General features: G+C 51.7%; 1 protein-coding gene across 3 annotated transcripts in view; it reads right to left on the bottom strand.

Moving 5' to 3' along the window:
- Positions 1-1,057: 1,057 nt before the first annotated feature.
- Positions 1,058-25,444, bottom strand: part of CGN (cingulin) — a 73,460-nt gene continuing 49,073 nt past the window's right edge. For all 3 annotated transcript variants that reach the window (XM_075906931.2, XM_075906930.2, XM_075906932.2), the window contains exons 16-21: positions 23,175-23,264; positions 18,049-18,132; positions 13,211-13,329; positions 8,954-9,062; positions 6,105-6,268; positions 1,058-5,321 (exon numbers count right to left, since the gene is read on the bottom strand). In XM_075906931.2, the coding sequence (XP_075763046.2) occupies positions 5,180-5,321; positions 6,105-6,268; positions 8,954-9,062; positions 13,211-13,329; positions 18,049-18,132; positions 23,175-23,264 (708 nt within the window). In that variant the 3' untranslated portion in view covers positions 1,058-5,179. The remainder of the gene's footprint in view (positions 5,322-6,104; positions 6,269-8,953; positions 9,063-13,210; positions 13,330-18,048; positions 18,133-23,174; positions 23,265-25,444) is intronic.

The raw sequence follows: 25,444 nt of genomic DNA, 5'->3' as shown, positions 1-25,444 counted from the left end.
ACCACAATACAGATCTTCCTCCAGTGAGGGAAAGGGGCATAGAACTGTTATTTGCAGGGTGGGTGTTTGGTGACTGATGGAAATCAACAGTAGGGAATTTATTCAGGATCCATGTGCAGTTCAGATACGTTTTTTTCCCCCAGTTATGGGCCCAGTCCAGCTCTGTAAGTCCTTTAGAGTCAGTGCGGTTACATCAGGGATGAACTGGCCTGTACACGTTTAATTGGAGCCCAACACCACACCATGGTGAATGCCTGGCATTCGTATCAGCTCAAGTAATTAGCACTTGGCAATCCCCAATAAGGGCTAGCACCTCTCTCGGACACAGCAGAGCTGAGTGCTACGCAAGCACTCAGCCTCCCAGATGCTGCTGGACAAATAGAATGGGGCAAATAATTTCGCCTCTCTCGGGTTGGAAAGGCCCTGCAATTTCTCAGAGATCCAGATAAGCAGGGTGAATCTTCATGCTACCAACACCTTCCACTCCACTCCCTGCAACCTTTCACACCGACATCTGAGGGCCGGTGGCAGAAATTGAGCCAGCACACCCCAGCCTGTACCAAAAAGGGGGTGCTCCTACAGCAGATGCCATCTTTTAGATGGGCCCCAGAGCGCTGCAGCTTGACGCAAACCCCCGCCCCCAGCAGTGAAAGAACATGCAGAGGCCTCCTCAGAGTATCTAATTCCATCAATGCAAGTTCAGACCCTAATCCTGGCAACATATTGGCACATACTCAAGTGTTTGCAGAATCCTGGCCCTTGCCAGCAAGGGTAGAGACGATCACAACTTTCCAGGAGCATTACACCCTGTTGAAGTGTCCAGACTTTTGAAAATGGTTCATGTCGACGCTTAAGATACTGGTGTCCTGGTGCTCCCCCATTTGTCTGTCTCCACCCCTCATCTCATTTAATACACAAGATGGTCAGCTCTTCGGAGCAGCGACCGTCTGCCTGTTCTGAGTCTGTACAGCATCTACTGGCCTGCGGTTAGTCCAAGCCTGCGGCTGCCAGCACAAATATACACGTGATGCAGGGAAAAACCCGCCATGAGATTCACTTCATTGTGTATAAACCTTTAATTTTAAAAATACAAGTTCAAGGGCCTATGTAAGAAGAAAACAACAAAAGTTACATAATGAATCAGATCTTCTTTCAGATGCAGTGATACAAGCCATCAGCACCCACAGGGGCACGGAAGCTACCCTGCAGTGATTGCTATTTGTGTTGGACTTGAACCCATTCCCTTCCCTTGTCTCAAATTCCTATTACATTGGGTTTTATTGTATAAAAAACAAGAGCCCCACAGGCGAGCTCAGCCAGGATCTCCCTGCCCTGCTGCAGAATGGCCTGTTAAGAGCTCCTCTAAGCCAGGCTGATCCCTGTGTTTCTTGGGGGACCAGTTGGCGGCCAGCACCTCCACAGCTGCTGCCAGGGGACAAAGCCCAGGGCCCACAGGGAAGTTCCTACAGCCTGGCAGTGTAATAACCTCTGGGTTTGGTGGGCTAGGGAGCCAGAAGGAAAGGCCCAGCCTTGCTCAGTCCTCACCAGCCTGCTCCAATGGGGAAACGGGGCCACCGCTGCTGCAGAGTTTACACTGCAGGGTGCCCATCGGGTTTACATTGCAGAGTGCCCATCAGACCGTGTCATTTTGCAGCTCTTTGGCTCTTGCTGCTGCACAGCAACGGGCCATATTCTGACCCGTTACCCTAGTGCAGCCCTGGGAGAAGCGACACGGACATCTGGCTGGTTGCTCTGCGTTTACAGCAGAGGGAGAGGAGAAATTCCAGCATGGAGCCCCAGACACACCCACGCCAACCAGCCATGCGTGCAGCTTGGGATCGGTAGTGAACATCCAGGGGTCCCTAAGCTGCTTTGAGCTGGCCTGGCTCCCAGCAGGAGCCATGTTAGACTTCAAAAAAACACCCTCTCCCCACTGAAAAGAGCCTCTTCTTGCTCCATGAGCCGCATAGCCCGTTGCCAGGGAGTCCCACACTTCCTTACTTTGATGGCTAGGAGACAGGGGGAAAGGGAACCTTAAATTCCCAACCCATCATTCCACCCCTACAACCTCCCATTTCACTGAGCAGCTTGCCTGTACCATGGTCTCTGCACCCATTGAAAGAGCCCTGACAAGACACCTGACAGGGACTTCCCAGAGGCTGGTGAGCTCTTGATTGATGCTCCTGGCTAGTTCCCTCTGTGCAGCTCCCCTGAAGCAGATGGGTTTGGAGGAGAAGCAGAGCACCTTTGAGATAGGGTGGGAGTAACAGGACAGCCCTCGGAAGGTGCAGTTGGCAGCCTGATTAGTGGAGCCCTCTGCACCAGCAAAGCCTTTGCACTCTCAAATTCCTGTTGCATCAGGTTTACAGAACTGCTCCCCTTCACACCAGCCGACGATCTGGCCTTCAATTCTGAAGTCACTGTGCTTAGTGGTGGCAGCCTTGCAACGTGGCTTCCTGAGCAGATTCCTCCCCACAGCCTCACACTGCAGAGGCAAAGCTGGATGGGATGGAGCAAGAGACTGGCAAGGTGTCCCAGAGCCAGACTTTCCCCAGGCACCGGTGACAGCTGGCTCATCGATGACCCAAGATGCAGCCTGCAGAATTTATCGTCTTTTTTTGGGGAGGGGGGTGGAAGGACCAGTGGCGGAGGCCAGGAGGTTGGCCTGGAAATGCCGGAGCCAAACATGTTCCAATAACTAGCTCAAGCAGCTTGGGGAGTTCCCAATTAAGGGCAGCTACTTCAAACGGTTTACAAAAGTCTCTCCCACTGGCTCTCTCTCTACTGTGCGACCAACACGCTGCCATGGAGCAGCGAAGACCTCAGAGGACTTGCTGATCCCGTGGTGTTTTGCTGACTGCCTTCCCCATAGCTGCAGACATTCAAAACATGCGCGAGAACAAAACCCAAAGAATGACTTGTGTATTAGCCTCATCTGCGTGGCTATGGAGACCTGCTCTCGTACAGCACACCAAGCAAAGCTGGCTCTAGCCAAGGCCCTGGTGGGAGCAGAAGGACGTGGAAGCAGAAATCGTGCAAGGCCTGGCAATGGCTGTATTTCGGCTGTGGGGATTTGTGTCAGCCCATGAGCTGAGACCAAGCATCAGGCTGCATTTATCACCTCCCGTGTTTCTGCTCCTGTGTCTTGTTGCCTCAGGCGGGGGGAGGGAGAGGGACATGTTACATCAGGTAGGTTATTTTAAAACAGAGGCATGTTTCAATGTTCTGCCCCCAGTCCTCTTTCAATCAGAAATTCACTGGACTAAGTTCTCCCACTGGGCAGATTATCATGGCGCATTAAGGCACAACGGTCAAGGCCTGACCTACAGGTTGGTCTGAAGCCCCGTAGCAGATTTCCTCTCCCCCTTCCCTCCCCACCCACAGTGTCCCAAACTATAAATCAGCACTTTACAAACAGGTGCAAATTCTGCTGCAAACGAGGCTCCAAGCAAATTCCTGCTTCAAGGACACGCAGGGCTCCCGTTGAACAATCTGCTGTCCAGGCTAGCCTAGTTTTGTTCTTTTCCCTCTGAACAGCCTGGGCTTTACAGTCAGCCCAGGGCAAACCCGGCTGATCCCGACTGCAACTCAGTGCGTGAAACAGGAGTAGCGGAGGTGGGCGAATTTGGCTGCTAGTTCCATCAAAGCCGGCACAGCTCCTGCTTTTCCATTAACATCCGCTTCTTCCTCAGCATGCATGCTCCCAAATGCAGAGGTTTGGGTGCCCAAGTTGGTTTATTGCTAAAAAAACAAATTGCTAGAGAGGTACAAGACAGGATGGGGCCCTCTCAGTGGGCAGATCCCAGGTGTTTGTTGTTAACTCTGTATTGCAGACAGCCCTGGAGGCTAGATGTCCCTTTACATAGGACAGCAGGGCAGCCCAGCCCCAGATGGACCCTGCGGCTCAGGCCTCATTTCATGATTGATTGCTCCACTCAGACCAAGCTGGAGGCCCACTCTCATCTCACTAGTCTCAGCAACAAAGCAACCACGTGTCAGATAAAGGCTCAGTTATTCCAAAACCTGTTACTTTTTCCCTCCATGGGCCAGTTGCGGTGGGGATTTGTGCAATGTCTGACAGCTGGGGACCGGATGGAATTCCACCGGTTCCACTCGCACAGGTCAGGAACCCTTGAGGTTATGGACAACCTGGGTGATCTCAGACCTTTTCTGTCCTCCATCCCAAGCCTATGTGCAGCTTGGCCTCCTCCCCCAGAGCAGGGCCAATAGAAAGGGCCAAAGGGGCATGAGAGTCCCTTACCCAAGTGCACTAGGCCAGTAGGATGGAGCATGGGGAATGGGAGCCTCAGACTTGCCAAAGTCAGAGATCCACGCAACATGCTGACAATGAATTCGGAGAAGAGCAGCATGTAGGCTGCCCAGACTGGAGGGCTGGCTGGGATTTTTTTCCTCAGTGGTGAAAAAGTGGCAGCTGTAAAAAAAAAGAGTCCTGAAAAAAAAGCAGCTGACAGATTTTATACCAAGACTCCGAGTAGGTTTCTATAGACATTAAAGAGACCCAGTGCAGAGCACAGCTTCCCCACACACTGACGCGGTCTCCTCAGATTCTGGTTGCTGACTGTAACCTACCACACTTCCCTTTCTGGTGGAGAAAAGCCAGCACCAGCTGAGGCTGAAAAGATAGGTTCCCCTCTCATTTACGATTCACAGAGCATCATTCTGCCGTATTGCACATCTGTTTCCACACACGCCCCCTCCTCTACACCCAAACATTTGGTTAAGATAGGAAAGATCTGGAATTGAAGCTAGGAAAGATCTGGAATTGAAGCAACACCCTGAGAAGCACCGAGAGAAAAACAGATTAAATTGAATTTTCTGTGGAGCATAACACCAAATTCCATCCACCCACCCTCCCAGCCAATGGCAGCAGAAAATTCTTCCTTCACATTGCTTTAGTTCTTCCGCTGCTGGCTCCTCTCCAGTTAAGCTGTAATAACTGCTTTTTGGAATGGATGTGTGCGCCAGCAGACTCCTATCCGAGGATTGCTGGCCGCTAGGACATTGTTTTTCCTCCTAAAGTGACTGGAATGTCAGCAGGTAGGGGGTGCTCCCTGGTGGAACGAGACCCTGCCCCGGCCGCTCAAAGAACCCAAACCGTTCAGGCCATGGGAAAGAGGCCACACTCTAGGAGCTAGTTAGCGTCCCATGCAGGCAGCTGCTAACATGAGCTGGTCTGCAGGTTCCCCTCTGTCAGCAGCGAGGCGATGGAGGACGGGCCGTATGCGCTGTCAAACTCCTCGTCCGAGCTCAAGTGGTCGTCGTTCAGGGAGGTCTCGGCTGCCGAGCGAGCGGCCTTGCGCCTGGATCGGGGAAGAGGACGAGCCAGTTCACACCCGCACTGCCGAGTGGCGGTACTCACCCGGCCTGGCATGCTGGCCCCAGACAGCTGTTTCCCATTGGGAAACAGTAGGGGGGAATCCCAGCTGTAAACCAGGCTCTCCAGAGGGGTGCTTGCCGACGTGGGTCAGACACACCGCACGTGGGGGCAGCAACGAGAAGAAAGCAGGAGTCAGTCTAGACTGCAACAGGTGCCAACCCGCAGGACTGAGCCTTCCAAGGAGTCTGAAGCAGGACCGCTCCCAGCCGTGGTTTGACCCGCAGTGGGACTGGGATGTTTGATTAGGGCTACAGACTTCCTTTGACCACAGGCTTAGTGTGAACGGCCCTAGCAAGGACATGGGCTGGAGCATGGCGTGGACCGTGGGTGTGCTGCCGCTCCACTGCCGGGAGGTCACTTAGACCACAGTCCTGATCTCCAGAAGATCTTCCTTGGTGTGCCCACCCTAGAAGTCCACATTGCTACAGAGCTGGGGGGGAGGAGTGGGGAGAAGGCAGCCTGCAATGATCTCTCAAGGGGGAGTTTTCTACTGCCACCTTTCCACTAGGGGAGCCAGGGCTTCAGCCAGAGCGAGGGGAGACTGGTAATGGAGCAAAGCTAAGACACAGAGGGGAGACAGGACACATATTGCTCCAGGAGACCCTTGGCTATGGCTCTGGAAGGACCCCTGAGATGCAGGACTAAGGAGGGGATTCTGCAGTGCACAGCTGGGGAGAGACAACCAACCCTCCTCCCCCACACCTACCAGGCCTCCTTCTCCAGGGTCTTGACGCGATTCTGCAGCTGCTCATTGAGTTCGTGCTGCTCCTCCAGCTCCCGCTGTGCTTTCTTCCTGGCGCCCTCCAGGCGCTCGATCTCCTCCTCAGCCTCGTCCATCTGGCGCTTGAGCGCCTTGACGCGGAGGCTCAGCTGCGCAAGGGAGAGGGGCATAAGGGGCGAGGCAGGTTGGCTTGTGGTGCTGCAGGGATGCCACTGAGCCCCGCTCACCCAGGCAGTGCTGGAGGGACCTCACCCCCAACCCAACCCACCCCACCCGCCCCAGGACAGCAAGGGCCGTTTACAGTCACAGCAGCAGACTGGGGCTGAGAGAACCTGGAGCAAACTGGGAAAGGGCTGTGCTCAGCCCCCACTGGAAAGCCAGGGTGGGAATCTTTGGGGTGCTACAGTGCTGGAGCAGGACAGGAGCCTAGAGACTCTAGGACTCCTGGGGGCACATCCCGTAGCTCCTAGCGCTGCAGTGAGCGAAGCCTCTCTAGGATTTGTTCCCAGTGAATTGCAGGAGAACTTGTCTGGACCTTCTGGGCACAAGGGCATAGGAGAGGATTGTGGGAAGGCACTGGAGGACTATCAGCACGATCGGGATACAGCCTGCATCAAAAATGGAACCTCAGCCATCACTCCCACCCCATTTTAATTGGGATCACCATCTTGGATTGTCAAAAGGACAGCCCGTCCTCCATCTTGGTGCCCCTTCTCCTTCAGGCTTTTGGCGCCAAAATGGAGGAAAAGGCAGGAACGTGGACAGTCACATGGCAGTAAATCTGCCTAGCAGCTGGAATGCAGGTAGGGGAGTTTCAGTCACTCTGAGGGCACATGGAGGCCCTCCCCCAGAGCACCAGCCTTGCATATAGCTAGAGCCTGAGGAGTAAGGACCTTTCAACTTACCTTCACTCACACCACCCGATTCGGGCTAATGGGCCTGCCTGGGTTTAAGGCACCAAACTTGGGTGTTTTGTGGGCAGGGACCAGGGGCAACAGCCAGCTAAGAGCTCAGGCAAGTGTTGCAAGGACGCAAGACTCCTAGGGGGTTAAGAAGCATTCAGGACAGGAGGGAAGGCTTTTTTCTTAGAGCAGCGACAGGCAACCTAGGCTAGCGAGGGGGCCGCATGAGAGGCCCTCTTTCATCTCAGTGGGCCGCAAGACTGTCGTACTCAAGACAGTCTCCCAGGACAGGACAGTTTTGCTAACTGCGATGGCGTACCTAGAATTTGCAGGATGCTGATGGAGCTTCAGCAGCGCTTTGATTGGATGCAGGAGGAGCACGTGGCTCTCACAGTCAGTGCTGTGTGCAACCAGCGTGCACCTTGGTCACGGGCCCTGGCTTTACAGGCGTGTCACTATAGTCACTCCACTAGGGAAACATACTATGTGGCTGGAAACCAGTGGAGTCTGGCAACCCTGCACGTGGGCACCAGCAAACAAAATGTCTCCTGGGCCACATACAGAACACTGAGGGGCCGCAGACTGCCCACCACTGTCTTAGAGGATGGAGTAAGCAGTTAAGGTGGGGGATAAGGGGGGAAATAAAGATGCTCAGATACAGATCAGAGTCTATGCTGTTTTTAAGCTACTGTACATGGACAGGATGCCGCTGCACCATGGACAGAGTCTATCTCCTTAACACCTATAAGTCAGGCCGCATTCCATCACACCAAGCGCATCAGCTGCAGCTTTAGGAAGCCAGGCGCAATTAGGACTTTCTCCAGCAGGAGATCAGGTGGAGAAGATGCATGTTCAAGATTTCAATTCCCAAGAGAAACTGGACGCAGCCCCATGCCTCTGCGCCACATGCACAGGCTTTGGGCTCTGGGAATGCCACCCTGGATACTGTAATTGGGCAGTTTAATTAGGCAGCAAAAAGGGTGTGTTCCAGCAGCTTCGTTCTCAGGGAAGCACGGGGAGGTGAGGTCAATAGAACCCAATGGATCTGCCCCAACACTGAGGAAGCAGGCTAAGGGGGAGCAGAGGACAGCCAGGGAGCTGCCGTAACTAGGGGGGATGGAGGAGCAACAGAGAACAGGAAATTGAAGGCGAGTGCCGACTCGTGAGATGGGGCTGGCAGATTCTAAAAAAGCTTCTATAAGACTATTTTGCGGGGGGTCTTCCATACAAACTCTGGCCCCAACAAGCTCCGTAAAAAGGACAGAAGAGGCAGAGACACTGAAGTATTTGTCTGTAATTGGGATAGGGGAGGTCGATTAGGCAAAGATATGGGGTGGCTGCAGCAGGAGAGGGGATGGCTCTTGCACCAAGAGGAGAAACGTGTTTCATGACGGAACAGAGAGGAGAGATGTGGAAGAGAAACTGAGACCAGATCCATGGGTTTCCATCAGTATCCAACTTGGATCGGCCTGTAGTAGAAGTCAGTCCCTAATGGGATCCATATCACTGTCCGAAAGCATACATGAAAACAAACACGCGTACACACGCCTCTTAGCTGATGGGCTTGTGCTAGCCATGAGCAGCCTGGATTCAGCTGTGAAGAAACACACAAGCACACACACTCCTCTTAGCGGATGGGCTTGTGCTAGCCATGAGCAGCCTGGGTTCAGCTGTGTGAAGGGGGAGGGGGAGGGGGAGACAGAGACAGAGACAGAGAGCTCCAGCTACACAGAGCCAGCTTGGCAGAGAAACGAGGAATCCTCAGCCAAGCGGGTGCCAGAGGCTGCGGAAGATATTTCAACCTTTAAATGAATAATTGGATGATAGACACTGGAAGAAAAGAGCAGAGGGAAGGGAGTGACGCCCTGGGACAGCTCCAAGAGCCTGAGCATGCGCGTCCGAGTGGGAGACAGACTATGTTCCGCTACACACCTGGTCCTTCTGGTCATTCACATGTTGCCTTTCGTCGTCGATCTGGATCGTCAGCTCCTTCACTTTCCTTTCCAGTTTGCGGTTCGAGGACACCAGGATGTTCTTCTCCCTGAAACCACATTGGATGCACAACTCAACTGCTGCTCTGACACGTGTGTGATCTCTGTTTACCTTATGGTGGACCCCAGAGACCCCTACTGAGTTCCCAGTCTAATATGGAAGAGAGAAACGCAGGATCACCACAAACGTTCCCTCTAATTTTTCCATCCATGTGCAGAATACATTTTGTTATGTGCACAAAGGCACATTCTACTGGTGGTGCACATCTGCAACACAGGCTGCCAGCTGTGGGTGCTATGCAAATCGGCCGGGCGGCATTTGAATCTCTCCTGGGTGGCTGCCCAAGTGCTTATCTTACAGGGAACACAGATCATTCCTTCCCAGATGGGAAAGACCCAGAGAGAGGCCCCAGCTCACACCAGCAGTCAGAAGCAGAGCTGGGATTTGAATCAAGAGCTCCCCTGCAGGATCCTAATCACAAGGCCATCTCTTCCCTGGGATGAGCCACCTGCTATTAGATTTGGCAAATTTACGAGAAAAATTACTACAGTGCACAAGGCTTTAATTCTGGGGCAAGGCGGCAGGCCTGGAAGCAGACACCCTGTTGATTTACAACACAGGGACAGCCCCAAGGCAGAGTGCGCCACGCACACTTCCCCCAGATGCTGCCAACCAGGTGATTAGGCAGGCGGGTTACGCAATGCCGAATGCTCGCAACTGGACGACGTCAAGCCAACTGTGCACACGGGTCTGAGTGTGGCCACTCCGACACGGCCCACCTGGGCAGGGGGGAAAGCTGCCTGCGGACAACCGAGAGGCTCTCTGTCCTCTTTTACACAACAGTGATCAGTGCCACGCCCTCTGGATGATGTGTTTTTCCACCCCTCCAGCACTAAACCAGAGACACCGAGCGACACTGATTAGGATTTGGAATGCCTATTTCTAGTCTGAGGTGGGGAACCACCTACCGTAGTTCTCTCTAAGCTGCGCGCAAAGGACATTTCTACCCCGCCCACCTCCTAAGCAGAAGTGGAGCAGCATGGTGGGAGGCAAGCGACTGCTTCGGTGGCTGGAGCCCAAGGAACCACATGCAAGCAGCTACTCAGGGGCAGAGGACTGTTGCTGCCGGAGGTTCGGGCGGTGGGAGGGTTAGAACTGCGGGCTGCAGGGCTGCTGCTGCCAGGGGTTGGGGCTATGGGTGGGTTGGAGGCCTGCTGGGGGTTGGGGTTAAAGAGATTCTTCATTCCTAATATTAAAACAGAGAAGGGAAAGGTACCCAAAAACCAAAATGATCAGAGTTGAGAACAGATCCTGGATATGAAGCCCTCTTGCTATATATGCTGGAGGAATGGATCACTGCCTAAAAATCTACGCCGTAAGCAAGTCTGGAGCTGAGCTGTACTGTGTCTTTTATTGCAGCCTTGAAGTGTAGGAGGTATTAGTGAGCTGGAGGAGAGAAGGTAGGACTATTGCAGTTTCTTGTGTCTGTGCCCAGCTCTGCTGACAACTTCCTGTGTGAATTCAGGCAATTTATTGACTAATCTGTGCCTCAGTTTCCCTGTCTATAGGACACTGTACCTCAAAAGCATCACAGAAGGTTTGGGATGCCCTGTTCATTTCATGTAGGCAAAGTGGCATGAGGCTGTCAGCACAAAGGGGAAACAGTTATCTGCTACATTTAGTGCCTAATCTCACTTTAGTAGGTCAAGCTATAGGCTTCCTCCCCATTGCCAAAGCACCAAATGTACATCCATGCCCCCCTGCCCTCAGCTTCATGCCCTCCCACACTGCAAGAAAGGGGAAACACAGAGCTGTTCCTTTGGCAGGGGAATTCTCCCATGAGTGGGTGCCATGGTGGTGGACATCCGAACAAGTGCACATGACCCCGCTGTTGGCGCACAAGACAAAACTCACTTCACTCATGGATGGAAAATCTTAGTGGGAACACTGCTCGTTACCCTCTCTCCTAGGGGCAGTCTTTGGAGGCTTGTCTTCACGGGAAAGGTGCATTTCAGGGGTTATTTAAAACCAAATTCTATTAAACTGGTACCAGAAGGACACTCAGATTTCGATTGCTAATAAAGCACCATCACCGGGAGCCCACCGTTAACCTGAAACCAGGGCGTAGACATGAGGGTGTGAAACGGTTTAGCTAAAATGAATTTTAAAAATTGGTGTTCACTGAGTATGCCTCCCTGCACAGATGGTTTTGTTCTCAGGGTTTTGTTGGACCTAGCCACAGCTGCTCTGGCTGCCAAGGACGGCAGGGGCTGTCCTCACAGCTGTTTATTATGCTGCTAGGTAGTGCCAACCTGGCCAAGCGCACAGGGAATGAGGTTCTGGCCCTCTCCAGCCAGCTAGGAGAAAAGCTTCAGACACCCTCCAACAGAGTCCGTTCTAGCTGACTACGCTTGGTACCAGAACCTAACCGGCACATATGTGTGCAGCGAAAGGGTTAAATGCAACATCTGACCTCGCCTGAAAACTGCTGTTGTGAAATTCAGCCTCCGAATGTGTCTGGGAGGCAGATCAAGAAAGGGGCATGGGGAAGAGAAACAAGGCTGAACCGTGGAGGAGGGAGAGAATTCTGGACGTGAAAGCCTGTGGACCAGCACTAGGACGACTGAACTAAACCCCTTCCTGAGGTTGCATAAGAAGAACAGGGCCTAGGAACCCAGCTAGAGGTCATGCACTCCCCTGAGACCTATTCTGTGCAAGGCTCCCAAGCTTTCTGGTTAGCACACGGGGCGGGAGTAAGCATTCCTACACTCCATTACCAGTCCTGCCCCTAACATCTGAGGAGTAACATGTCTGCTGCGTGCCTCAGTTTCCCCCACCCAGAGCCGTCCCATCCATTGTAAAGTTCGGTGCAGTCACCCTGGGGGCAGCAGCAGTACCCCAGCCCCACTCTGCCACCAGCTCCTGGTGCTGCTGGGCCCTGCACCCATCTACAAACTAGGGGTAGCAATTCCCTCCATCAGAGGGGCTGAGATGCTTATACTGATAAACTTCCCAACGTAAACCAGGCCTCGGTTTTTGGATGTGAATATTTACTGAACTGTGATACTGGCCCACCCCTTTGCAACAGACACAGTAACGCACATTGGAAAAAATAATCCCAACTATACATACAATATGATAGGGAGTAATTTGGCTACAACTACTCAAGAGAGATCTTGGGAGTCATTGTGCATAGTTCTCTGAAAACATCTACTCAGCGTGCAGCAGTAGTCAAAAAGCAAATAAAATGTTAGGAATCATTAAAAAGGGACAGAGAACAAGACAGAAAATAACTTATTGCCTCTATCTAAAACCATGGTACGCCCACATCTTGAATACTATGTACAGATGTGGTCGCCTCATCTTAAAAAAAAAAGATATATTGGCATTGGAAAAGGTTCAGAAAAGGGCAACAAAAGTGATTAGGGGTTTTGAATGGGTCCCATATAAAGAGGGATTAAAAAGACTTGGACTTTTCAGCTTAGAAAAGAGGAGACTAAGGGGGGATATGATAGAGGTCTATAAAATCATGAGTGGTGTGGAAAAAGAGAATAGTAAATAATTTTTCCTTTATTCCCACATATAAGAACTAGGGGTCACCAAATGAAATTAATAGGCAGCAGCTTTAAAACAAACCAAAGGAAGTTTTTCTTCATTCAGTGCACAACCTATGGAACTCCTTGCCAGAGGACTTGGTGAAGGCTAAGACTTGAACAGGGTTCAAAAAAGAACTAGATAGATTCATGCAAGTTTGGTCCATCAATGGCTATTAGCCAGGATGGGTAGGGATGGTGTCCCTAGCCTGTGTGTGTCTGGAAATGGGTAACAAGGGAGGGATCACGTGAGGATTCCCTGTTGTGTTCCCTCCCTCTGGGACTTCTGGTACTGGCCACCATTGGCAGACAGGATACTGGGCTAGATGGACTGTTGGTCTGACCTAGTGTGACTGTTCTTATGTTCTTCATACCAGTGTAAGAGGTGCCATGGTCTAGTACAGCTTAGTTTCCTTTCCACCGAGGAATAGCTATACTGCTATAGCTTCATTCCCTCTGGGGGAGGCATGGAAAGGGCTGTAGCTAGCACTCCATACGGTTCAAGCAATATAATATGTGTTTAGACAAGGGCTTAACAAGGAGTGCTTGTTATGATCTTCTGCCACACTGGGCCAGGTCCAATTCCTGTTTCCACATCTTTTACCTTTCTTCTGCCTGCAGCTTATCCTGCAGCTCCTGGATCCGGGACTCCAGCTGAGACAAATTGGCGCTGGGTTTCTGCAGGCCTTCTGAGCTGGCCAGTCGGCTTTTCAGGTCTTTGTTCTGGTAGGAGAAATTATACCTGATTAGCCACCCATAACACCAACAGCTGGAGTGAGAACGTTGGTGTTATAAACAGAGAGAAAGAACCGGACTGTTATGTAAATACCAACAGTGAGTCACGCACTGCAAAATCCCTTTCCCAAATAGGAAGCTCACTGAGTTATATAATGGCAATTATGTTTTCCTGCATTCAAAATGTTGCCAACTTATCGTAATTTAAAGCTGCGCGTGGAATGCAAGTGCTAAAAAGCAGACAAAGACGGCTCTCCCGCTCTGCAAAGCCAGTGCTGGCAGGACATGCTGGAAGGGGGCCATAGGGTTACATCTCCATGTACACTATGCCTCCCAATGCTGCATTACTATCAGCAGGAAAAACCATGCACCTCCCCACAGACCGGAGCGGACATGCCCACAGTCCTGTACAGATACAGGTTTAGCCTCAAGCCAAAGAGCTCCTGGTGGGGACAGAGTCCAGCACCAGGGCCAGCCCACAACATTTTGGCACTTGAGGTGGGGAGCTCAAATGACGCCCCCATGCCCCTTTTCTCCTGCCAGCCTGTTACATCTCTTGTGCCCTCCTTCCTTCAGTACAGCATTCCACCATCTCGGTGCTACTAGAGCAGAGAGAATACATCTGCACCAGCAGCAGACACAATTTTCTACACTCTGGGTCCTAGTGGCACCCCCAGCACAGTCTGGCACCTGAGGTGGCTGCCTCAGTTCTCCTTATGGTAAGGCCAGCCCTGTCCAGCACCAAATTCAGACATTATCAGTTTATTGAACAGTTTTGTCAACCCAAGAGCTACAGCTTCTCCTCCTCCCCAAAGAACTCCTCTATCCAGTTCCACGTGGAGGGATGGGCAGGAGCAACACCAACATGCCTGATTAACTGGCCATGTCCAGGAAAGAGAAAAAAGACTGAAAACTTGTGAAGAAGATCAATGCACTGTAGGGACCCTGGTGACTTTTTGCAGCATTGTACATTCAAACCAAGTGTTTTTTTGTCCTTGATGATTACATGCGGAGAACAAGAACAGCTTGAAGGATCTGTTTTTTTTAAGCCAGCACACACTTGTGTAACAGAGTATTCAGTAACACAAGTCCAGGCAGGCAGCTGCTACATGTTTACAGCAGCCGCGGCTGTAGTTGAAACACCTAATTTTTTTTTTAAACTTGGAAATTAAGAAGCCATCTTCCAATTAAGGAGCATCGCAGAAATCGCGTCAGGAAAAGCTGTCTAGGAGGCATCAGGAGCCGCTTCAAGTCATTACAGGTTGTCTTAATTGACAAGCTCGTCTAACACATGGGTCAAGGGAGGTCTGGCTCAGATGTGAAACAGGTCAATTCAAGACTCTGAGGATGCGGGCCTGAGGTTTGTGTTTCCCACACAGAATCACTGCCGATTGCCCCAGCAAAGACAGGAGGGGAAGTCCTGTGTCACAGCCCCCTCGCCCAGGAGTGTGTCAAAGCAAGGAAGGAGCAAGGCCAGAGAACTCTGCCCTCTGGCTAGTTGATGCTGCAACTTGGGGTCCCCTTACAGCCCTGTGCAGAGTTTTAGCTCTCGGAGCCTCAGTGTCCAGAAGAGACACAAAGCCAACAGTTCCAGGGCTGTGTCAGCCTGGGTCCCAGCCTCCGAAAACAAAGGCCTTAGAGTGTCTTGTGGGCTGCAGTGACAAAGCCTCCCACCCCTAACCCCCTCTGCAGCTATCGTTCAGGAATGGCTCTGGGACAGCAGGAACAGCCTCTTGTACCCCAATAGCTCAGGGCCTCCTGTCTCCTGGGAAGGCAAAGGGCATTGGCCTGCCCACAAAGGCCAGATTTCTATATCCACTATTGCCTGCACTACACAGAGCAGCAAGTGCTAGCTAGCCCCTCGTTACCAGGTTAAGAACAAACCCGTACTCTGATTCTAAGCCATGCTAACCAGATGCCTTGGCTCTCAGCTGCGGGCTAGGCAGGGGCCTTGGAGGGAGGGGGGGAAGAGGGGGTCACAATGCTGGATGCTGACCTGTGTTTTCAGAAGACAGGGCACACAGTTACACAGCCCAGTGTGACATGTGCTGGTAACACCGCCATGGATGGCTGCGGTTTGCTTCCATGGAAGGCTGCTTGGGGTATGCATACTGCAAGCTGGGAGCAAGGCTGGGCTAACAGACATGCCATCTCTGCTTGAGCTAGTATGTTACAAACAGGTGTGGGCATTGCCACAGCTCACACACGCCACTTGAGTCTTGTTGACCCTCCCCCGTTGGTTTGAGCACAGGTGGTTAGCACCAGCCACCACCCAGGCTGCTGTTTGTAGCACAGTTTGCTTGAACAGGGCATGCAGGAGTCCATCCACCCAGCTGAGAAGGTTTGCTCCCGGCTGCCATGAGATGTTCCCGGAGAAGTTTCTGCCAGTGCAGGACCGGCCTGTGAGCTTTCTGGCAGTAAGGACGTACGCAGCCAGGCTCAGCTCTGGCTTCCAGTGAGGGGTGGCGGTTCTGACCATGGGCCCTAGATAGTTTAGTTCTCAGACCTGCCCCTCTGCTTTGCCGACTAGAACTCCCCACCCTGATCTCGCCTACAACCCTTCCAGTTTGCCTAGCGATTCCCTTTAAGAACGAGGCTAAGCCCACGGTTCTCAGCCTCCGCAGGCACACTGCTAGCCTCACTGCCCTGCAGGCAGGGAGAGGTTTATGGGAGTGCCACAGGATTAGAAAAGTCACATCCATTAAGAGATCCTTGAACAAGGTGCAACGTGCCTGGGGCCCCGAGAGGGGCGTGTGCAATAAACTGAATATTAAGTGTGCAAATTGGGGAAGAGACCCCTAATTATCCTAGCTGCATTTGGAACACTGCTGGAGGGGCCGCACAACCAGCAACAGGAGGTGCGGTGATGCCACCAGAAAAAAATCTTGAAGCTCTTCACCCCTGTCCCTGCTTCAAGAGGAGGTTAAACACTTCCGCCATTTGCAGCATTTTGCTGTTCATGTTCCTGAACCCTCCCGAGACACCAACAGGGCCCGACAGAGCAGTGGGCTGTGCCATCTCTGGCGACACACAGACTCTTTTTTGCACAGAATAGTTGGGAACACAGCAGGGTCACCGATCGCAAGGCTAGAAGGGACCATTGTGATGGGTAAGCCAGGCCTGAGAACTGTCCCAAAGTAATTCCCAGAGCAGATCTTTTACATGAACATCCAATCTCCATTTAAAAAGTGGTCAGTGATGGCGAATCCACCATGACCATTGGTAAACTGTCCCAGTGGTCAATTACCACCACCTCCCTGCAACCCACCATTAACAATTTACACCTTATTTCCAGACTGAATATGTCTCTCCAACTTCCAGCTGTTGAATGGTGTTAGAAGATAGATCTGCTAGATAGAAGGGCCCATTATTAAATATTTGTTCTCCAGGTGGATGCTGAGACTACTTACCCCTTAATCTTCTGTTTGTTGAGTTACGTTAATTGAGCTCTTGGAGTCTATTGCTGTCAGGCTGGTTTTCTAATACTTTAATTGCTTGTGCGGCTCTTCTCTCAATTCCCGCTCCAATTTATCAACCTCCTTTTTGAGCTGCGAGCACCAGAACTGGACACAGAATTCCAGCAGGAGTCGCACCAGTTCCAAATACAGAGGTAAAATAATCTCCCTGCTCTTACCAAAGATTCCCATATTTACACGACCTCCCTGGGCTGCGTTACCCTTTGGCAACAGCATCACACCGAGGGAGCTCATGTCCACCCTGACCCCCAAGTCTTAGGCGGCCAGGGAAGGGTGAAACACCACAAGAAGCAGAATGTAGCAGGAGTCCTGGCTTGTCTAGCCAGAGCCAGAGCCAGACAGGAACTCTTCGGCAGCTGTCACTGCAGAGGCAGGTTTTGAGGAGGCTAACAAGAGGGGACAGCTTTATGAATGATGAGAGAGGGCAGGGGCAGCATAGCAGAAACCACAAGAGTGTAGAAGAGGTGGGAGGATATTTATTGATAAAGACAAACCAGCATAGACTAATCCAAGACTGGGGCACCAACAGCCTCCGTGGGGCCCCTGAACAAAGTGTGGGGAGCTGGCTCCATACTCCCAGAAGGAGCAGGACATCAGTCGGAAGGGGTGGGGCTGGGGCAGCCAGCCCTGCGCACCACCCGGAGCGTACCACATCGCCAGCCCCCCCCCCCCCCCTCGCCACCCTTAGTACTGCCCAGAGCACATAGCTTGATGCTCCAGTGATGATTTAAAGGGCCCAGGACTGATTGCTGCTGCAGTAGCCTGAAGCCCCAAGGCAAACACTATCACATTGTGGGCAGTAGAAATGGGACAGACCTATTGCTCCAGGGGACACCAATCCCCACCTCTCCCCATGGGGGTGGAGGGGGAGACAGTCTGCAGCATTCTCTCCAATCTAGTTTTAAAACTCCCAAGCCAAGGGGGACCTTTCACCCTTCTCCTCTGAGGACCCTTCCATGGCCAGAAAGCTCTCTATCAGGAAGCTTTTCCAGGATCAGAGGAAGATGATCGAATGAGTCACAAGGACATTCTGGATTAAATGCACTTTCTAGCCTAGTGACTTGGGAGGCGGAGGCAGACCGGCAACCCTCGAGGTCTCTGCATTTGCAAGAGGCCACAAGCGCAGCCTTCGGCTACCCACGCACGCAGCCGGAGAGACAGAGCTGTGCAGCAGCACAGGCTGCCGGCGCTGAAAGAGATGCCTGAATCCTGCGTCTGGCCACAGCCTTACCTGCCTCTCCAGGGAGACCTTGTCACACTCCAAGTCCTGCCGGCTGGAGCGCTCCTGTAGCAGCTCTGCGCGCAGCTGGTCAATCTGGAGGAAGAAAGATTGGTTTTGTTTAGGGGTTACCTTCTCTCAGCCAGTGGCATTTCTCTCCCTGGCAGATGGAGGTTTCCTGGATACATCCAGAGGGCCGAGGGGGAGGAAGTCAAGAACTCCTGCATTCTAATCTTGACTATTACACGTCCCGAGTCCCTTCCCCACCATGCCTCAGTTTCCCCATCTGTAGCCTGTCTTCCAAGAGGGGCCATGTGTTCCCAAAGCCAACAGATGCTGGGCACAATTAGCATTTTGGGAGAACCAAAGTCATTAGGGCCTAACCCGCCAGTCAGCACATGCCCTCGGTGATCAATGAAGTCACATCAGTGGCAGCCTGGAGTGGAACGGACTGGCCCATAAAATGTGGCACAACAGGCAGTGTTATCCCATTACATCAATGGGGGTGCAGTGGGTGCTGAAAGCCATTGTACAAAGAGAGAGTCTGGTTCTCCTTGCAACAGCCTGGGGGCCACAGCTAGGAGTAGGGGCGGCTTTCATACAGCACCTAGAACAGAGTTCGGTCTGAGCAGTCAGGACAAACAAACCGTTTCTAGAAGCCTGGCCTAGCCTACTGCTCATGGTTGTTCTAGATCAGCCAGTAGGCCAGGACAAGGAAGACACCAAACCCCCATCCCAAATCCCTGATTATGCCTCTGCTAAATGCTAGGCCTTCATCTGAGCCTTGTTGGGAATCTGGAGATAACGTAAGGCAATCTCAGCGTTCCAGGGCTGTTCCCAAGGGGATGCATCTTTGGCAGGCTGCAGGCCCGACATGAAGTAGCACTAAAAGGGGGACAGCTGCTGAGAACAGTTCATGGCCCATGGCTGGTGTGAGCACACACCTGCGCATGCTGCTCCTCTACTGCAGCAGCTGGGTTCAGTGAACGAGACAACGTGATCACCCAGGGCCCTGGAAGAGAGGCATATGCAGCAGGGCGCAGCCCTGTTTGAGATCATGGCTTGGCAGAGTCTCTGATGCTGGTTAATTGCACAGGAGACACTGCGAAGAGGCAGCAGCACCTTTCATCCCCAGCAAGATTAGATCATTGTTTACTCAGCAGCCAGATAGAGCCTTTTGATTTTCTTAACATCAGCCTAGGTCAGGGGCTAGACACGCTGTCAGCCCCCTGCTAAAAACACCCTTCCCTTTGCCAGGCAGGGGTGGGTGCAGATCAGTCTGGGAAGCAGAACCGAGGGGCATTTTAACTGACACTAGTCAAGACCGCAGCAGGAACATCTGCACGGCAGCTGGGAGGTTCCGACTCCCATTGGCACTCTACAAACAACAGTGAGATCGCCGTGGACACTCGAGCCCCTGGATCGGAGCTCGGATAGCTGGCCCGAACCTCTGCCAAGAGCCACGCACTGCTACTCCAAGCGCAGTGGCTGTGCTCCACTAGCACAAGTCTGTCCCAACAGCAGGGTCACACCCCCATAAGGCCTGGCTGGAGAAGTGATGTTCTTGCTGCTACAGAGTGAACAGAGATTTTCTTAAGACATCCGTGATCAGCAGTGCACTTCTGGCACCTTTTGCTTATGAATCGTCTCTGCACCTACTGATGGATGTGGCCGTGCCCACCTCATTGTGTCAGCTTTAACAGAGAAGAAGTTCAGTTTAACTTGCTGGACTGGGACCCCTGGAGGCAAGAGGAATCAGATGCAGCCATAAGAATCACTAATTTTATTATTTGAACTGCAGTCATGATTAGGACCCCTAATTAGGGGCCCAAGGTCCCATGGCGTTAGGCGCTGTACGAACACAGAAGAAAAAAAAAGTGTCCCTGCCCTGAAGCTCTTGAAATCCAGATATAATTATTTTTGTGCCTCACTTCCCAAGTCTGAAAACACAAAGCTCTGACTTCTGAGTGCTTATTGCCTTCCAAGTATATTTTAAAGTCAAAAGGGACCGTTCTGATCTAGCCTGACATCGTACATGAACGATGGCCAGAGAACCTCACTCAATTTTTGCACCGAGTGCATGATCTGTGTCTGAGCAAGAGCAGATCTTTGAGAAAGGGATGTCCAAGTCCTGATGTAAATTGCACGTAATGGAAAATTTATGACCATTCAATAACTATTATGAGTCTGAAAAAACTTTGGCTGCCAGGAGAGTACACTGTGGTGGAACCTGTCTTCAAATATTGGTTGGGGGAGGGGAGCAGTTGTTTTTTGCAGCTTCTCCATAGACTGCTGATGGCTAAGTGAGTTAGAATAGCTGGACGGGGCGGATAGGTGGCATTCAGAAACTAAGGGAACAGACAAAGTATAGACTGCATTCAACAAATAAGAGTTTTACAAGGAGGAGGGAGAAAAAATGTTCTCCTGGGTCTCTGAGGATAGGACAAGAAGCAATGGGCTTAAACTGCAGCAAGGGAGGTTTAGGTTGGACATTACGAAAAAGTTGCTGTCACAATGGTTAAACACTGGATTAAACTGCCTAGGGAGATTGTGGAATCTCCATCACTGGAGATATTTGAGAGCAGGTTGGACAGACACCTGTCGGAGATTAAGATGGTGCTTGATTCTGCTGTGAATCAAGACTTGATGATCTCTCTAGGTCCCTTCCAGTTCTAGTCTATATTCCAATCAGAATACCCTTCACAGCACTGCCAGGTCTGGTTCCAATAAGAATTAATAAGTAAGGCTAAGATTTAGTTATGAACATTTTTAATAAGCCACTGAGAGGTGGGGGCAGTAAACAAAAAATGACAGCCCCATGCCTGTCCATGGCTGCTACTAAAAATACCTGAACTGGGGTGCAGCTGCTGTGGTTCTGGAGACTAAGCAGTGGGCAGAGCCAGCTGCTGTTCTGGGCGTGCCCATTCAGTGACAAGGGCTGGCTGGTCCAGGGGTGGGGAAGAAGGGAGGAGCAGCCAAGCAGCTGGCCTCGGGGCTGCTCCAGCAGCAGCAACAGGTGCAGCTGGTGGTGGACTTGGCCACATTGCCCACTCAGAACTCAGAGGTCCAGAACTGCGACTGATTCTGTGACCTCAGTGACAGACTCACAGCCTTATCCATAAGCCACAGACAAAGAGGAGGAGAATCCTGTTCAGAGAATTCAAGACCCAAGAGAGCCATTCCACCTGTATGTAACCGGTTCTCTCTGTGCCACTACAATAGTCACACTTGCAATTCAAAACACACGGTCAGGATCAAGAGGGTTATGCAATTTAGATTCAGAAAACAGCAGCACAGAGACGAGAGCTATGAGGAGGACACAAGAGAAAGGAGGTGCATCAGGTAGAGATATCCCGTCCATGAACATTCGGGGCATCCATTCTAGGCCCCTTGCTTTAGGGACCCCATGGCAGAAGGGGGGGGGGGGGTCACACCATTCATGGTGGTGGGAGCCAGAGCGATGTAGCAGCCTGCTCCACTCTGCCATCCATCTCCTAGCCCACTGCACTTGGTTTCTCTGAACTGTGGCCAGGATGCTCTGCTGGGAGATGGGTGATAGAAGAGCAGGCTGCTGGGTAACTCTGACTCCTACTGCAATGGGGGGGGGGGGCTCTGCCCCAGCCCTCCCCCCCCCCCCCCAGTAATCATCCCAGGCTGCTCTGGGGCCTGCAGCTGATATATGGATGATGGGATGGTCCAGGCTGAGGCAGTTGCCTCCCTGCACCTGCACCAAGGGCCCACCCCCACTCATGGCAATCCCCTGGGGGCTGAGCAGGGGCAAGAAGAGGCGGGAAGCAGTGGAACAGAGGCAGGGTGGCAGGTTGCCCTAGACCCCTGCTAGGGACAGCCCCAACATCAGGAACCCATAATTCAAGCAGGATAATTGCAATGGCTTAGGTCAGTAGCAGAGCAGTTTGCAAAATGCAGAGGAACAGCATCTGCTGGCAGCTGGCTCTTCTAATGAGATGCGTCTCCATCCTCCTACCTTTTATACACGCTAGAGGACTCTGTTGCTACAGGGATTCAAGGTGCAAAAGAGGTTTCCAGCACACTAGGAGGAGATGCTAAGCTCGCCAGACAGAAAACAACAGAGACTGTGCTCAGAGGATCACTGTCAAAACCCAACAGTCAGCTCTAGCAACACGGTGAAGCAGGGAGCCCCGTAAGAGTGGGGATTATTTGCCCTAAATTGTTGCTATATTTGTCAATTTGGCAAAAAGAGGAAAGGGGGTGAAGAGAGCAGAAAAGAAGTTAGCTCGGAGCAATTATTTCTAGGAATAACCTAGTGGCAGTAGCTCCTGGTCAGAGGTTGCTTGGGAGGATGAAATACAGTTTAGACAGTGATACCCCACCCCCTACCAGTTTTGCAGATGGAGAAGCTAAGGTAAACAGGCAGGATAAGGGATTCGCTCAGGTCTGGACAGTGGATTCAGTCATGGAGCCAGGAAAAAGGATCCAGACTCCTGATGCTTGTGTCCTAGCCACTAGCTCCTTGTGTCAGAACAGGACTGCGACTAGAAGAGAGCCAAGAGCCAGATAGTTATGCCCCTGCTCCATGGACAAGTCTGTCAGCAGCCGAGCGCATCCAGGAAGTAGTCATGTTAAATCAGCCAGGCTAAGGGCTGCTCTCTGCCCCCGGTAGGTTCCGTGCAGCGTAAGATGCAAGCCTGGAAAGCAATGCTGACCTGTTAGAAAGAAGGACCAGCCTCACAGGGCGCTGTCTGGTTGCTGGAGCACCAGGGCTCCTGGGCAAGTCCCCACTTCCAGGCCTCAGTTCTCCATCTCCAAGGCGCCCCGCTATGCTAGGTGCTGTACAGACACAGACCAACGAGACATGGCCCCGATCCAGCGAAATTGCAAGGCAGGGCACTTTGACTAGTGGGACTTCATAGCTTCTGTCAGCCAAGCTTATTGTACACTTCAAGGGCTCCTTGCATCCTACCACCACCTTCATCTTCCTTTTTGTCCCCCTCCCCCAGTACCGGGTGGCCCTCAGTCTCCCCCCACCCATGGAAGGGCTTCTGTGTCCCTTCCTCCTGTTTCTCCCCGCATCCCAGCAGGTCTCTGTTAACTCACTGGATGAAGCTAGGCTCTAGTATGGTTTTCAAATCCTTCGTTTTGCAGCACGACTCTCCTACCTGGTCTCTGCTACGGTTAACCCGATCAGTCAACAGCTCCACCGTGTTCCTCTCCTCGTCCAGCTCTACCTCGAGACGCTTGGATTTGTCCTGTGAGCAGAGCCAATGTTATTCCAGCTTTGGAGTCTGGGGAGGGCTGTTTTAGGGCAGCTTAATGCCCCCCACTCTGACCTTGGATCAGGCACAGGGCAATCCCCAGGACCTATGGGCTGCTGCACCCAAAGACAACAGGCTGGTCAGAAGTGATGAAGCTTGGCAGTTAACCCTGAGGCCTAGTCTACATTAGAGTGGAAGGTTGACTTAAGGTATGTCGACCCCATCTACGCAGGTGAAGTTGTGTATCTTAAATTGCTGTCCACGCAGCAGGAAGTCTACAGGACCAAATGCTCGGCAGCTTCCCAAAGAGGAGGAGTACCGGCACCAATGGGAGAACCCTCGGAGTTCGATTTAGCAGGTCTTCACTAGACATGCCAAATCAAACCCCGGAAGATCGACCGCAGCAGCGTTGATCTTCTGCGTAGCATAGACATGACCAGGGAGTGCTGGAGTAAGGATCTGAGCTTGACTGGAATTCAGGGGGAGAGCTCGGCTGGATGCCATGACTCTACTTCAAAAATGAGATCGACAAAATTGGGTACTCGGGCCCAGGTACTCAACAGGAGACACCATTGGCTGAATTTCCAGAATGCCGAGCGTCCAAAAACTCTAGGTGGGCCTCGCACTTTCCAGAGGTGCTGAGCAAGGATACCTTAAGGCAGGCAACCAGAGATCTGTGGCCATTTTAATTTTGATGGACAGCCATGAACATTTACCACTGTTCATGGGTAAATGCTCATCCTGGCCATTAAGTGCTTCCTCAGAGCTGCAACTTTCTAAGGACTCCAACAGGCCAGGCAAGAAGGAAAAAGGGCTTCAGAATTGGAAAACTATTTATTCTCCAAGGCCAGACATGATCTAGTCCTTGGCCTCCAGCACTGTCAATTTCCATTCTCTGAAGGGAAGTCTCAGAGGGGTAGCGTGTTAGTCTGTATCTGTAAACACAAGGAGTCCTGTGGCACCTTAAAGATGAAGGAGTTTATTTGGGCATCAGCTTTCGTGGGTCAAAACCACCTTGTCCTACCCGAGGCATCTCCATGTGCCAGAAGAAGTGATTTTGATACATGAAAGCTGATGTCCAAATAAATTCCTTCGTCTTTAAGGTGCCACAGGACTCCTCGGTCTTTCTCCAAAGGGAGACACTTGTTAGCCAATCTGAAGATAGATTCCCCTTGAGAAATCCCTTCTCTTGGGGCAGGGATCTTTTCTCCTCCAGAGCTTTAACAGGCTCACTGTGCTGCAGAGCAATGGGGATTTCAATGCAGACTGCAGCATAAAGTCACTTAAGCAGCCTTAGGGCTGGTCTGCTTTGGGATTTGAACCGTGCTTGGAAATAAAAGTTTGATCCCTGATTAAGTCTCACTGCCACGAAGCTGGCTTCAAACTCTATAGTTTACTTGGACATTTGAAGCCTTTCCAGAAGCCAAGCTCAAACGTGGCTTGGAAATCCATGATCTCTAGCTACCGTGTCTGAGGCAGGTGCTAAAGTTCTTCTGTTTCTGCTCTATTGCATATTGGAAAAGCCATTTGATTTTTCAAGAGATTAGTTTGGTTTGGATCTGCCTGGGAGCTTCTTACTGGTGACTGAGAACTTGAATTTGATCCAAAGGAATTTAAGTTTTACCGTAAGGCTGGTTGCAGGTCACTACAGACCTGCCCAAAGAATCCCAAGCTGCTGTTGGCATTCAGATCAAAATAGCGGCTTTATAAATCCACAAATAAAGAGCCCTGGAAACAGAACAATTCTCTGCCATGAGCAATTGTGCTGCAATGCTTGAAAGAGCGGAAACTAAGTCAGCTACTTGGCAATTCAAGAAAGTTACAAAAGGTCCTATTTCCGAGTGAATGGGAGACTCTGAAGACAATTCTGCCCTCTGCTGTTCGAGGCAGGCTTTGTAGCTCACAGGTTGTGCCACAGACTGGCAGCAAATGCTCTCCTGGATTGAGTGCCTGTTGTACTTGCTGTAAGGCATGGTCAAAACATTGGGGTAAACTCTCACTTCTTCCTCCTCATCTTTTCTAGCCAGGCATCTGCCAGTGTCTGGCTCCATGCCGACTTTGTCTTGCCCTTACAAAGATGGGCCAGCTGGCTACTCTTAAACTTACTTGGTTGCTTTTAAAATTCCATAACAGCAGATATATTTGCTCCTTGCCTTTAATAGCCTGAAGTCCAT

This window comes from Pelodiscus sinensis, chromosome 22 (genome assembly GCF_052426305.1).
Source record: "Pelodiscus sinensis isolate ZL-2025 chromosome 22, ASM5242630v1, whole genome shotgun sequence".
Lineage (NCBI taxonomy): Eukaryota > Metazoa > Chordata > Testudines > Trionychidae > Pelodiscus > Pelodiscus sinensis.
Note: the sequence above shows the minus strand (reverse complement) of the source record. Positions and strands in the feature narration are given on the sequence as shown.